A 14,536-nucleotide genomic window follows, 5' to 3' on the forward strand; every position below is an offset into this window, starting at 1 on the left:
TGAGCGGGAATTAAAACGTAGTCTGGGAGTAGAATGCAGGGGCTCCACCACACAGAGGCAGGATTTGTGACTCAGAAAACTAGGGATGAGGAGCTTCGAGCCTCCAGTGAGTACCCGAAGTCCTAATCAATAAATGAATTGACTCTGAAGGGAAGGTGCAACAAGGGGCAAAGAGGGCAAGGCGCTGAGACTGGTCTTCGAATCAAAGATACACACCCTAGTCACCACTCACAGTGCTTAGCTGATTCCGAGGCAAGATTATTTTCCAGTTAAACCGAGACACCGAGGCCGTGGGAGCCTGACAAGCGAGGAGGTGCGGGCCGAGTTGAGAATGCCTCCCGGCGCGCCGGCCGGGTGGAGTCCCAGAGAAATTTCCACAGCCTCCCGGCCCCCGCCCCACGTGCTGACGTCAGCCGCAGGTCCCGCCTCCACTCCGCCCCGTCCTCCGGGCCTCGCCCCCGCCCCCTCCGCAGGCACCTCCCCCTGCCCTGCTCGCGGCCCTGCGTAAGCGGGCAGGGGCGGGCTGGAGGCGTTGGTGCTGCCACGTCTTGGCGGCTGCGAGCGTAGCGGCCGAGGGGCAGCGGGCTGTAGCGCGGGAGGCGGGAAGAGGTGGGGCTGGCTCTGAAGCCGGATCCGGATCCAGTGCAGTGTACCCGGGTGGGTGAGAATCCGTCGAGCCTGGAGAAGAGCGCAGACTGCTGACCTCTGCGGGTGAGAGTCTGGGGGTCGGGAGAGAGAGCAGGTCCGGACCGGATGCCCTGAGTGCCAGGTTGGGCCTGCCTTCAGGTTTATCAAACAGGTGTGACTGCTACCCCCGGGCGAGGCGAGCTAGGCCCGGCGAGGGGCGGGAGCAGATTCCGTTCGGGGATCCAGGCATTTATCTTCGCCAGCTGGGTGCACATGGGGGCGTAGAGGGCAGTTTGGAGCAAGTTGAGCGAACGCACGCCTGGAGCAGAGGTTAGGGATGGTGGTCAGTGGTCCAGGCATGCAGGAGGTGGCCTTAGCCAGGCAGGAGCAGAGACTAGGGTGAAATTGACTCCGTTCGGCAGCTTTAACGTGGGGAATTGAAACAGCTGTTCACAGTCTCTGCCGCCTTCGGTTTTGAAATGGGCATGAACGCTGTTGGCCCCCCTGTTCGCTTCGGAGGAGCACCCCACGGCGGTCAGGAGCCACTTGAGGACCTGATTCTGCTCCGAAGATCACCTCCTGCACTGATTAAATTGGGGTTTCACTGTGGGAAAGACGGACATCCTTTGTCTCTTCCGGGGGAATTCTACCCTCTAGAGACACTAAGTATTGTGACTTCTCTTACAGGAGCTAACATTTATGTAAATCGAACTCTTAAAATGCCATACAAAATTGAAGGGCGACTAGTTTTGTTAGGATATACACTCGTGAATGAATCCTAGAATGGATCTCAGGAAATCATTTAGGTCAGTTTCATTAGGCAGGATTCACTGACATTTTGTAGAATAGGGGAAATAGCTCCCAGTCTGACACGATGATGTAAAGATTGGCCTCTACTGAGTTTGATACTGGAGGGCAAGAACGACATTGGAGGATTTAAGATTCACTCATTGGCTATTACCTTGAGGTCACGTCCCGAAAGCGCCACGTGCTATATAGGGTGCTCATGGATAGACTGGGAATAATGCCTAAATTATAGGGATCAAATAAACTATCAAGAAATTTTAAAATTCTCAACTGAAGTGTAATTGCATAATTTAATATAGCCAGGCCTATTAAAATCATCAGTGAGTGAAGTGTTCTTAGGTTCAAACAAAATTCAAATTGACATTGTTATGAAATGTATGTAGACGAACCCCAAAGTCTCAAACAGCACAAGGTCCCCCTTCCTGCTTTAACCGTGTACTAAATAAAGTATTGCTCCAAGAGCTCATGAGATATTAAAGACAAGTTTAGATTTGACCTTAGATTGTTTTTTAAATTTTTATATCAACTTCTGAAATCTTCATTCTCAGTATCTATTACTTGTTGCTCTCAGTTGTTTGTTCCTAGCAGCAGCTCATCCCCTTGTGTATCAGTAAAAATGGTGAGAAACCTGTTGAAATTGTGTCCAGAGAATGGTCAACCAACTGATGTGATCTTAGTAAAAATGAATTGGCTGTATGGTTTTTGTGATATCATTTGTGGCAGTTTGGAAATCTTTCTTCTGGATTTTCTGAATGACCTCCAGATAAGTCTTGTACTATTTGTTATTCACTAGGCATTTATTGTGCTAATCTTACGCATTAAGGGCCTTTAAATACCTGCTAACTTAGTAGTTAAATAGAAAAGGTTTTTGAGAAATACTTAACGGTTAGGGTTGTTTTTAAAATTAGTCTAAAATCTTCAAAGACAGACCCCAACAAGGGAATTCCCTGGCAGTCCAGCAGTTAAAACTTGGTGCTTTCATTGCCATAGACCTGGGTTCGATCCCTGGTTGGAGAGCTAAGATCCCACAAGCAGCACACCCCTCACCCCGACCCCTGGCCAAAAAACCCAAAATCTCAAATAGACTCCAGTGATAATGATGGAATTCGGCTTCAAATTCCTAATGTGGTACCTGGGGCCACTTTAAGATCCTGAAAATTATCTTTTGCAAACCAAATAAACTCAACAATTTTGCTGTTTTCTAAAATCTTTTGAAATTTAGTATCAAATCACACCTTACTTTAACTTACTCAATATATTAATTGGACACCAACAGAATTTTACTACATGGGGACATAGTAAAATAAAAGATAGTAACCTTAAGTATGGCTCTGTTTTATAAAATAGCTCATATAAACATTTTGATATTAATTTTTGATTGTGTAAGGATACGGATTCTTAACTTCTATCCAGAATGCTTTAAGAATTTTAACTAGCCTGAAATTCTTATTTTCCAAATATAGGTTATGAGTGCTGCTTTGACTAAATGTTGTGTGTGTGTTAGTCGCTCTGTCATGTACGACCCTGCAACCCATGGACTGTAACCCGCCAGGCTCCTCTGTCCATGGGATTCTCCAGACAAGAATACTGGACTGGATTGCCACTCCCTTCTCCAGAGGATCTTCCAGATCCAGGGATTGAACCCTGGTCTCCCTCATTGTAGGCTGATTCTTTAACAACTGAGCCACAAGGGAAGCCCAAATGAAAGTGAAAGTGGCTCAGTCGTGTCCAACTCTTTGGTCAGGCCAGAATACTGGGTGGGTAGCTGTTCCCTTCTCCAGGGGGTCTTCCCAACCCAGGGATCGACCCCAGGTCTCCCACATTGCAGGCAGATTCTTTACCAGCTGAGCCACAAGGGAAGCCCAAGAATACTGTAGTAGGAAGCCTATCCCTTTTCCAGAGGATCTTCCCTACCCAGGAATCGAACCGGGGTCTCCTGCATTGCAGGTGGCGGCTTTACCTACTGAGCTATCAGGGAAGCCCCTTCTTTCAGATTAGAGTAATCAAGAGCTTCAGGGGCCCAATTATCTGGAACAAATACTAAAGTGCACACACTAAAATTACTTGTAATAAAACCTGTTTCAAATGAACCATGGGTGTGTGCTCAGTCACTTCAGTCAAGTCCAACTACAGTCCATGGGATTTTCCTGGCAAGAATACTGGAGTGGGTTGCCATGCCCCCTCCAGAGTATCTTTCTGACCCAGGGATCAAACCTAAGCCTCCTGCATCTCCTGCTTTGGAGGTGGATTCTTTACTGCTGAGCCGCCAAGAAGTCCCCAGATAGACCATAAGCTGGTTAAATTTTATGAATGATTGTTTTAATCATCACAATTTCCTTTCTTTACTGTTCTTAGATCCAAGCATAGTGTTTAGAGCAAGTTTTCTTCCTTTCCAAGAATGTTTTCAGTTTAACATAAGCATAACCTTTTTGTAGCCGCTGTACCCAGCAGTGTGACTCATGAATTAATTTAAAAGTGAAAAAACATGAATATATAAAAATAAGTTAACATGAACATACACAAAAATAAATTTTAGATTAGTAGCTAAATTATATCTTGTTGAGCATGTGTAGTGTGCGAGGCACTGGTAGGTGTCTGTATATACTAAGCCATTTCTTCACCAGTTTCATCTCCATTTTACAAATGACGAAACAGATTGTTTAATTTACACGGCCATGATCAGATAGTTGACATCTGAATATCAGGTCTGACTCTAGAGCTCATGGTCTTTCCTCATCTACGTTTCAGTCTCGGCTTTGGTATAATTTTGTGACCTTGGGCAAGTTACTTGTCTACACCTGCATTTCCTCATCTGTTAACATGGAGATCATCATCAGTACTCTAGGATTGTTACAGTGAGTGAGTAACATGTAAAGTTCTTTGAACAATGCCTGGCACATAATAAGTGCTGAACAAATAATAACTTCTATTATTACACCACACTACCTTCCCAAAGCCTCTGCTAGATTGCAGCATTCCCTATATAGTTACATCGGGTTATGCAATATAATCTAGCTTTATGGAAAAGTTAAAAGTAGTTGCCCTTAGACATACTGTGATTTATGAAATAAGAGAACATCTGGGAGTTGGGTTATTGGTGGAAGTTATTCTGTTATTAAGTGGACTTTAATTTTTTCCTGTATTGCTTTGTTTTATGGTAGTATATTATGCACATAGATAGATGAGATACGGAGCGCTATGGTAGTATATTATGCATATAGATAGATGAGATACGGAGCGCAGAGTACAAGTTATATGCGAATTTTCTACTGTGCATTTTTGACAGCATGGAGGATTTGCACCCTAAACCCGTGCTGGTCAAGGACCAACTCTGGTTTAACTGGGTGTGGTGTTAGAAATGAAAGTTTAGTGTTACCACACAGTCTCCTGGTAATTGTTTGGAAGACTGTTCCCTCCAGCAATCCTCTTCTACAGAAGCGTGCCCCCCCACCTGTTTCTATGCTTCATGTTTTTCATTCTAGCATTCTAGCTTTCATTTAGTTTCAGTTTTATTAAGACTACACCTAATAAGAACCTGACCATTTCTGAATGTTCAAAAAAAGAGAAAAATATCGTAATTAATCATTTTCCAATAGCATGAAAAACACAGGCTATTCTTAAAAAGTTGCTTAGATGCAGCTGAGCAACTTCTAGATTTTTAGAAAACCTGCTATGAAAACAAAATCCAATAGATACTTTGTGTGAATTTATCATAGCTGAGACCAAATATTCCAGTGAATGCAGAGAATCTTCTGTTCATGGTTCATATTTTTTTTAAAGCTACATGCTCAGTAGTCTTCCTTAGTATCAGATAAAACCAACAAATTATTCCTTAATCCAATAATGTTAATAAAAAAAAAAAGTCATTTAAAAGTCAGATATTCAAAATGCTACGCTAGTAGCACTGGCCCATAGGAAAAAATGTTTTAAAAGTCCTGTTAGAAAAATGGAGTTTAAAAGTGTAACAACTTCTAAATTTAGTCGTTCATTTACTGTATGACAGAATTTCTGAGTTTTCTATATAGCTCTAGCTGTGGCATTTGATGTTACATTCAGGATAGACTAAAATAAGTACCTGGCATACCTGTTAAAGATTTTTTCTAAGTGCCATTCATTTTTATTAAGAAATTGACAATTTTGCCAATCAAAAATTTTCTATTAAATAAAATGCCTTAACATTTAAAATTTTGTTTTAGATCTTACTGCAAAGATGAAACCTGATGAAACTCCTATGTTTGACCCAAGTCTACTCAAAGAAGTGGACTGGAGTCAGAATACAGCTACATTTTCTCCAGCCATTTCCCCAACACATCCTGGAGAAGGTTTGGTTTTGAGGCCTCTTTGTACTGCTGATTTAAATAGAGGTATGGGCTCAGTTTATAAATGCTACTTAGACTTATAATTAGCATTGTTTTTTCCACATACATGATGATGCTGATAATTTTTTTAAATATTTGACTTTCATATTAGTTTTTTGTGCTTAAATTTTAAAGTGACTGAGAACTTAATTACAATGTGTATAGGCCAGATATTACTGTACTACAGTACTGAATTACACCATTTCAAATGACTTATATACAACAGTGCTCCTTCCTAATTAAGCAGCAAAAAGGGGGAAATTACCTTGTATAATGACACAAAAGAAAGAATCTTCTCTAAGAAGCTGGATGGAAAATGAGAATGAAGATAATTTGCCTCGGATAGTTGCAAAAGGTTTTGTCTACATGTATTCCTTTTTTTAATATCTAAATTCTCCAAAATAATATCCTTAAATTTCAGTAACCAAAAATCAACTTTTTACAGTTTTCATTTTTTTGGCAGGAAATCTTAAATTATTTTGGTCGAATCAGTTCTTCAATATATAAAAGTTAAGATTCCCAAAGTTCTATGCTGTTCATATTAACATAACATTAATCGGGAATCTTTAAAAAAACTGTTGTCTCAACAATGTTATATTTTACAAATAATATCATATTTGATCACAATGAGAATCTTGCATTTTTAAAACCAAAGCACGTATTTGGGAAAATTTGACATCCCTTGCATTGAATCTACTGCAAATTACATTTAAAACTGTATATGCTGGTTCTATATACTGAGTCTTAAGGTCAGCACTATTCCAAAAATCTTATGCAGGCAAAAACATTAGTAAAATCTATTATTGTTTTACATATTGATTATATAGAAAGAATGGGTTTGTTTAATCTTTTAAAATAATTTAAGAATGGTTCATTACATAAAGTTTTGAAAAAAATAATGCCCACCAGCTTGACACATTGCTTCTTTTAATATGTATTTGCTCTTCTCATGACTTGAAATCTGTTTTTCAAAACTAGGTTTTTTTAAGGTACTAGGTCAGCTGACAGAGACTGGAGTTGTCAACCCAGAACAATTTATGAGTAAGTCCTACAGCCTCTTTTTCCTGAAGAAAAAGAAATGAAACAAGATTATATTTTTGTTTCAAACTCTGTTCACTGTCTACTTGTTTTGTTCAAATAGCTGGAAAATATTCAAATAACAAATTAGCTATTATTTGTTTAATGTGGCCAATCTATTCTAGAATCCAAAAGTAACTACTACCATGTTTTACAAAATACCTGGCTATTTTTAGATAATTACTATAGCATAGGACCTGGGTGGCAGTTTTAGAGATTTTCATTATAGTATTTTCCTTCCACGTAGTTAGGTTATTTCACAAAAACTTCATTGTCAAAAATGTAATAAAAATATGTGACAATAGAAACCCAGAAGGGTCAGTTGACTTACCCAAAATCACAGGGAGTTGTTGGTAAGGAAAAAACTACAACCTTCCTAACTCCATCCAGTGCTCTTAACACTGTCTTCCTATCTTCTTCATTTTCTTCAATAGGTAATTTTATTTTGTACTCTATATGACCCTCTTGAAGTAAAAGTTATTATTTTGTGATTCTGTTTTCCTTCTTTGAATCTATTTCATCCCATTTCAGACCCATTACTAGAATACAACTGTGGAAATAAACAGTATGTTAATACTCTTGGGCTCAGTTTTTATTCCTAAATTCTTCTTTGTGGGAATACTAGATGAGAAATCATGTTATTTCATCAATATAAGTCAGTTTGAGGGGAAGGTATTTATTCCATTTTTGCTCCTATTTGCTATGTGGCTTTGGAAAAATTACTGGGAAACGGAGACTTTTTTATCTATTTCACAGGGTGCTTTCAAAGCAAACAAAAATGATGATTGTATTTCTAAAACGGGTCATATAATCATGAAACATTTGGGATCACAAGAGGAAAACTGAAAACTACTTTGTCAGATTATAAAATAGCTGTATTAGCCTTCCTTCATTTTGCTAGCAGATCTTTTAAATGTATGGACTATGTTCTAGTCAGTACTGACTGCTGATGTTTCAAATACATGGTCATGCTTAATAACTGACATTTTCTCTAGACACAAAGTTGTAATTTACTGTGATAAAATAGCTTTAAATATTCATTAAATTATTTTGGTTAATTCTAGTATTTTTTTTTTTTTTTGGTACCTAATAAAGTTTAATGTCCATATAACACACTTTTCCAATTTCCACAGAATCTTTTGAGCACATGAAGAAATCTGGGGATTACTATGTTACAGTTGTGGAAGATGTGACTTTAGGCCAGATAGTTGCTACAGCAACTCTGATAATAGAACATAAATTCATCCATTCCTGTGCTAAGGTATGTGTTCACATTAATGCTTATGAGTAAAATGGATATCAACTTTGAGTTTCCATCAGACAAGTCTGTTTTCCCACTGCTTTTTACTGCAAAATGAGAGAGCAAAATATAGCCTGGAATAGTTTTGTTTTCTAGAAATCACTTAGTCATTTTCCCATTCTCTTAAGAGTTGTGAGACAGAAAATGTTATTAATATGAATTGTTTGCTAAAAATTGTTCTGTAAGGTGTTAGAATTGGTATCAGTTCAGTTCAGTCACGTCGAACTCTCTGCTACCCCATGAATCGCAGCATGCCAGGTATACCTGTCCATTACCAACTCCCGGAGTTCACCCAAACTCTTGTGCATTGAGTCAGTGATACCATCCAACCATCTCATCCTCCGTCGTCCCCTTCTCCTCCTGTCCCCAACCCCTCCCAGCATCAGGGTCTTTCCAATGAGTCAACTCTTTGCATGAGGTGGCCAAAGTATTGGAGTTTCAGCCTCAGCATCAGTCCTTCCAGTGAACACCCAGGACTGGTCTCCTTTAGGATGGACTGATTGGATCTCCTTGCAGTCCAAGGGACTCTCGAGTCTTCTCCAACACCACAGTTCAAAAGCATCAATTCTTCAGCGCTCAGGTTTCTTCACAGTCCAACTCTCACATCCATACATGAGCACTGGAAAAACCATAGCTTTGACTAGATGGACCTTTGTTGGCAAAGTAATATCTCTGCTTTTTAATATGCTGTCTAGGTTGGTCATAACTTTCCTTCCAAGGAGTAAGCGTCTTTTAATTTCATAGCTGCAATCACCATCTGCAGTGATTTTGGAGCCCAAATAAATAAAAGTGTGACACTGTTTCCACTATTTCCCCATCTATTTCCCATGAAGCGATGGGACCAGATGCCATGATCTTTGTTTTCTGAATGTTGAGCTTTAAACCAACTTTTTCACTCTCCTCTTTCACTGTCATCAGGAGCTTTTTAGTTCCTCTTCACTTTCTGCCATAAGGGTGGTGTCATCTGCATATCTGAGGTTATTGATATTTCTCCCGGCAATCTTGATTCCAGCTTGTGCTTCTTCCAGCCCAGCGTTTCTCATGATGTACTCTGCATAGAAGTTAAATAAGCAGGGTGACAATATACAGCCTTGACGTACTCCTTTTCCTATTTGGAACCAGTCTGTTCTTCCATGTCCAATTCTGTTGATTCCTGACCTGCATGTAGGTTTCTCAAGAGGTAGGTCAGGTGGTCTGGTATTCCCATCTCTTTCAGAATTTTCCACAGTTTATTGTGATCCACACAGTCAAAGGCTTTGGCATAGTCAATAAAGCAGAAATAGATGTTTTTCTGGAACTCTCTTGCTTTTTCCATGATCCAGCGGATGTTGGCAATTTGATCTCTGGGTCCTCTGCCTTTTCTAAATCCAGCTTGAACATCTGAAAGTTCACAGTTCACATATTGCTGAAGCCTGGCTTGGAGAATTTTGAGCATTACTTTACTAGCGTGTGAGATGAGTGCAATTGTGCGGTACTTTGAGCATTCTTTGGCATTGCCTTTGGGATTGGAATGAAAACTGACCTTTTCCAGTCCTGTGGCCACTGCTGAGTTTTCCAAATTTGCTGGCATATTGAGTGCAGCACTTTCACAGCATCATCTTTTAGGATTTGAAATAGCTCAACTGGAATTCCATCCCCTCCACTAGCTTTGTTCATAGTGATGCTTTCTAAGGCCCACTTGACTTCACATTCCAGGATGTCTGGCTCTAGATCAGTGATCACATATTTTTTGTACAGTTCTTCTGTGTATTCTTGTCACCTCTTAATATCTTCTGCTTCTGTTAGGTCCATAGCATTTCTGTCCTTTGTCGAGCCCATCTTTGCATGATATGTTCCCTTGGTATCTCTAATTTTCTTGAAGAGAATTGGTATAGACGTAGAAAAATCAAGTCAGCATTGTGGAATTTGTGGAATTAGTGTTTGGAATCACTAATGCTAATTTTTTTCAAAAATGATACTTGGAATGTACTACATTAACACAAATTCCCATCAGTTTCCCAGTGGTCAAGAGTTCAGAATAACATGTTCTAATCATGACCCTTCTAATGCCTGTAGAGTCCCTTCACTCCTCATGATTCACAGGAAATAGTAAAGAAAACAAGATCTAGATAACCCAGTGAGAATATGATAAACACTTGGAATGTATTCTGTGAGGTATGAATTTTGGTGTGGTTTCTGTACTAGAAATTAGTATATTGTATTTGTTATGTCTGAAATAAATTGCTTTTAAGCAGGAATAGGATAATGGATGTAGTACCTTTAGTAACAAGATTACATTTTGGTGATGTGGATTCTGAGATTTGTTTTAAAATAATGGGATGGGATGGCTCGGGATATGGGTGAATTAGGCCACAAATTGATTCACTATATTATTTCTTCTATAATAAGTTTAAAAAATTTGCAATTTTTGAAGTTAAGGTTTATAAAACATTCATCAGTGAATTCTTACCATCATTTGTTGATTTAACTAAAAACAAAACCTACATGCTTAGTCTTTTAAACATTGTGTATATTTTCAGAGAGGACGAGTAGAAGATGTTGTTGTTAGTGATGAATGCAGAGGAAAGCAGCTTGGCAAACTGTAAGTAGGCAGAAACAAGGTAACCGTGGATAAAGCAGCTACTCTCTGTGTTTCAGTTTACATTTTCTTGCCAAGATACTTGTTAAAAATGTTTCCCTGTTTGAAGTTTTTTAAGTGTCATTAATTATGAACCCATTCTCACTCGAGCTTAGACTGAATTTAGTGAAAAGTATTTTTATATATAACTTTTGTCATAAAGTTTGGAAATTGGAACTGTACTGTTAAAACAGCCAACATCTTAAAGTTATTAACTTTTAATAGTAGCACTTTTTCATATTACTAGGAAGAAGAAACTTTTGTTGAGTCAAGTAATTTGTCTATCACGTTTAAAAACAAAGGACATGTTCTCAGTCATATGACTTTTAGAACCGGCCTTCACTGTATAATCCTCTATACATTTATCTAAGTCTTTTAACTTTCATAGGTTAGAATTTGCTTTTTAATATTTTCTGAGTTTTACGGAATTCACTCAGTAAATATTAAGCACATGTGCTAGATACTATTCAAAGTATTTGATACCTATCAGTGAACAAAACAGACCAATTTCTAGTATTTCTGATGCACGTTCACTTAGCCATACCTTTTATAATTGTGTAACTTCAAGCAAGAGGTTCTGTCTTCAGAATGATGAGGTTTTTTTCTGTATGGGCAACCTGAGAAATTCCTAGTTTTCTCTCAAGGCAGTTAGAATCACATTTTTATACTTGGTTTGGATTCTTTAAGAATTTATAAAGATGTATATGTTTTTGTTTCCACTTCATATTAGACTAAATCCATAGGTAACCTGATACATTCTTTCACAGATATTTAGGTAGCTTTTAAAATGATAAAGAACAAAGCAATTATTTATCCACTTTATGTGGGAATGTTGACTGAATAGTTTTGACTATTCAACACTGACTAAATAGTATGAATAGAATTTAGATACAAAGGCTAATTTTGGCCATATTTTTTTAAAAGGCTGCCAGTCTTTGGTGTTAACAATTTTAAAATCTACTTGTAAAGAGGGTTTGGGGTGAGTTTTCTTTTTATTAATAGACCAGAGATTACTACATAAAGTATATCTGGAACAAAATAAAATGCTTTGGGTGATTTAAATGCTTTATATATTTGTAACTTGAATTTTAAATGAATATAGTGAGAAAGGCCATGATATAAACCTATTTGTAATGTAAACAAAGTTTTGTAAACTATTCACTCACATTGTTATTAATATCCATTTTTATTAACAAATGCTCTATGCCTCTCCCCCCAACCCTTTTTAAAATTTCAGGTTATTATCAACCCTTACTTTGCTAAGCAAGAAACTGAACTGTTATAAGATTACCCTGGAATGTCTACCACAAAATGTTGGTTTCTATAAAAAGTTTGGATATACAGTATCTGAAGAAAACTACATGTGTCGGAGGTTTCTAAAGTAAAATCTTTTAAGAAAGACATCTATCAAAGGAGCTGATGCAGCAAGGCTATCCTCTGTTCCTTGAGTTAAAATATTTTGTTGCTGCGACCAGGTGACCTCCATAAATACTGGATTGTGATACAAGTATAATGACACTTAGAAGATTACTTTGGGCTGGTGGGACATGCTGAATTTAGATTACAAATAAATTATTAAGGGGATGATTTTTAACCAAAGGAGTATATTTTTAACTTGAATCTTTTCTTGCATTGTATTTTTCTAAAGTTTGGCTTCATTTCTTAGTAGTCAGAGTATAGGTAGTAAGGAGTTATGTCTGCTATCTGTACTGCTCATTAAAAGAAAAAAAGCATACAGTGAATAAGATTGTTTCTTATCACTTCATAAAATTAATATTTTTGTTTCAAAGAAATATATCTAAATACCACTTAAGGGTATGTCATTTCACACGTTACATGAAATTGGATGTTAGATATAACTAAATGTAGTACAGTCCAACACTTGCCTATCCTAATACTGTACTGGCAGACAACCTGGTGAGCCTTTAAAAGAAGTAGAAATGAAGATTAACTTATAAAACGTGACAATTAAATATACATCTAAAAGTTGTTATAATTCTAATGTAGCTGAAGTACTACCTGTCTTATATGTGAAATATAATAATTATCCATGTTTAAATATCTAAGAGAAATATAAGGTACTTTTTAACAGTGAGTTAGTAAATAAATCCTGGTATATTATATATTTCTAACCTTATTTCTCATCTTTCCATGGGGTGTCCAAAGCCTGTCTTCTAACATTTTTATGAAAAGCGGATTACAAAGTTGTGGAACATTTTAAAATGTATCATACTACATTTATTACATCCTTAAAATGTTGATGGAAGCTTTTCTATTTAATGTGACTATAATGGTACTATTATTCTGGTCACTATCCTATTTTGATTTTAATTTTTTTTTTAAGTAAGTAAGAATTAGATACTTCACAACTGGTTCTTATCTTCTGCATTCCATGTTACATTAAACCTGTTCATATGAATAATTTTGTTAGAATCCTAATGTTTTCTGTGCTTTTCTTGAGTTGTCTATTGAAACAATTAGGTCAAGTCAGGGTTTGTAAAATTTTAATTTTGTGTACTCTTTGTAAAAGGAGCATAGAAAGTAAAAACCACCTGTTTCTCATCCTGTTGACCCACACCTGGTTCAACGAGATTTCCTATTTCCCTCCATGCAGTAAAGCTAGTTAACTTTCTAAATAACAGAAATTCTTTACCAATAGAGGGTGTGCTACTTACCTGCTGATGACCTAAGCACATGAATTGGTGTGTCCCTAGTGAAAGCGACAAAACTAATTTTGCTTTTTAAGAAAAAGGAGTCCTATAACCTTGGTAACAGTAGCTTCACTAGGTATATCCTGGTAATTAAAAACCCATGTTAAAAAATAAACCTAATAGAAACTTCTCTGGTGGTCCAGTGGTTGAGACTCCTTGCTTCCTATACAAGGGGCATGGGTTTGATCCCTGGTTGGGGAACTAAGATCCCTGCGTGGCTGGGACCCTAATAAAAGGCAAATGTTTTATTATAATTCTTACCACTAAACAATGTGAAGTAATATAAGCTGGCTATTTCAATAAATCCCTTTAAATAATGTTCTTACAGTCTTATCTTAAATTCCCCCGATAGGAAACAAAAGTTGTAGGTAAGGTATAACACATAAAAATTGTGTCCCTGAGGAATTGATAATCTGCACGTAGCTTTAGTTAACCAGAAAAGCTTGATTTTACTAAGGCATCCTGTGGGTAAACTTGAGTATGAAAAAAACTGCAGATACATTTCAGTAATACATTTTTGGGTACTCTTCACTTTTGAAAAGGTATAATGAAGTGGCAGTTGTGATTTTTATTTTGTTCCATGTGTTTTATATATTTGTATTTTACTGACTAAAATGCACATCTTTTTTTACATGTAACATTTGGAAATCTGGATGCATTTTATGATCAATTGTTTGTCATGATTTATTCAGCAATATTTTTGCCTTTTAGTGGGATCAAAAAGATAGTGTAGTGATGCTGATGATGACATCTCAGATTTGATGAAGGATATTATGTAGGTAGGCTAACAAGGGGAAAACTAAAAGCATGAAGTATTTTTTTAAATGAGCTGGAAGCTGTTCTATGAATGGCCTTACCTCTGCCTTCAGACACAAATTCCCTCACTTTCAACTCCAAACTTGTTCAAATAATCATTAAACAATATCTTGAGCCTAAACTTGGGACCTCCCTGTACTGACCTTAATTTTTATGTGTGTAATCACAGTGTTTTAGAAAATACCCTTAAGTGCTTCTCATTATCCAATGTTCATTTGTCCTT

General features: G+C 37.4%; 2 protein-coding genes across 8 annotated transcripts in view; one reads left to right on the forward strand and one right to left on the reverse strand.

Annotated features, from left to right (window-relative positions):
- STYX (serine/threonine/tyrosine interacting protein) overlaps positions 1-14,536 on the reverse strand; it is a 107,084-nt gene that overhangs the window by 38,919 nt on the left and 53,629 nt on the right. The window lies entirely within an intron of this gene.
- On the forward strand, positions 624-14,434 carry GNPNAT1 (glucosamine-phosphate N-acetyltransferase 1). Of its 3 annotated transcripts, XM_024997453.2 has the most exons (7): positions 664-711; positions 4,183-4,293; positions 5,631-5,798; positions 6,771-6,833; positions 8,003-8,130; positions 10,689-10,750; positions 12,024-14,434. In XM_024997453.2, the coding sequence occupies exons 3-7, from the start codon at positions 5,645-5,647 to the stop codon at positions 12,169-12,171; spliced, it is 555 nt and encodes a 184-aa protein (XP_024853221.1). In that variant the 5' UTR covers positions 664-711; positions 4,183-4,293; positions 5,631-5,644; the 3' UTR covers positions 12,172-14,434.

The sequence above is a fragment of the Bos taurus genome, chromosome 10 (assembly GCF_002263795.3).
Source record: "Bos taurus isolate L1 Dominette 01449 registration number 42190680 breed Hereford chromosome 10, ARS-UCD2.0, whole genome shotgun sequence".
In the NCBI taxonomy this organism is placed as follows: domain Eukaryota; kingdom Metazoa; phylum Chordata; class Mammalia; order Artiodactyla; family Bovidae; genus Bos; species Bos taurus.

Bases quoted from the DNA above. Each gene is read 5' to 3' on its own strand.
- GNPNAT1 (XM_005211307.5), top strand. From the start codon at position 5,645: ATGAAACCTGATGAAACTCCTATGTTTGACCCAAGTCTACTCAAAGAA. The intron at 5,799-6,770 runs GTATGGGCTCAG...TTTCAAAACTAG, and splicing joins TACTGCTGATTTAAATAGAG to GTTTTTTTAAGGTACTAGGT. The intron at 10,751-12,023 runs GTAAGTAGGCAG...TTAAAATTTCAG, and splicing joins GGAAAGCAGCTTGGCAAACT to GTTATTATCAACCCTTACTT.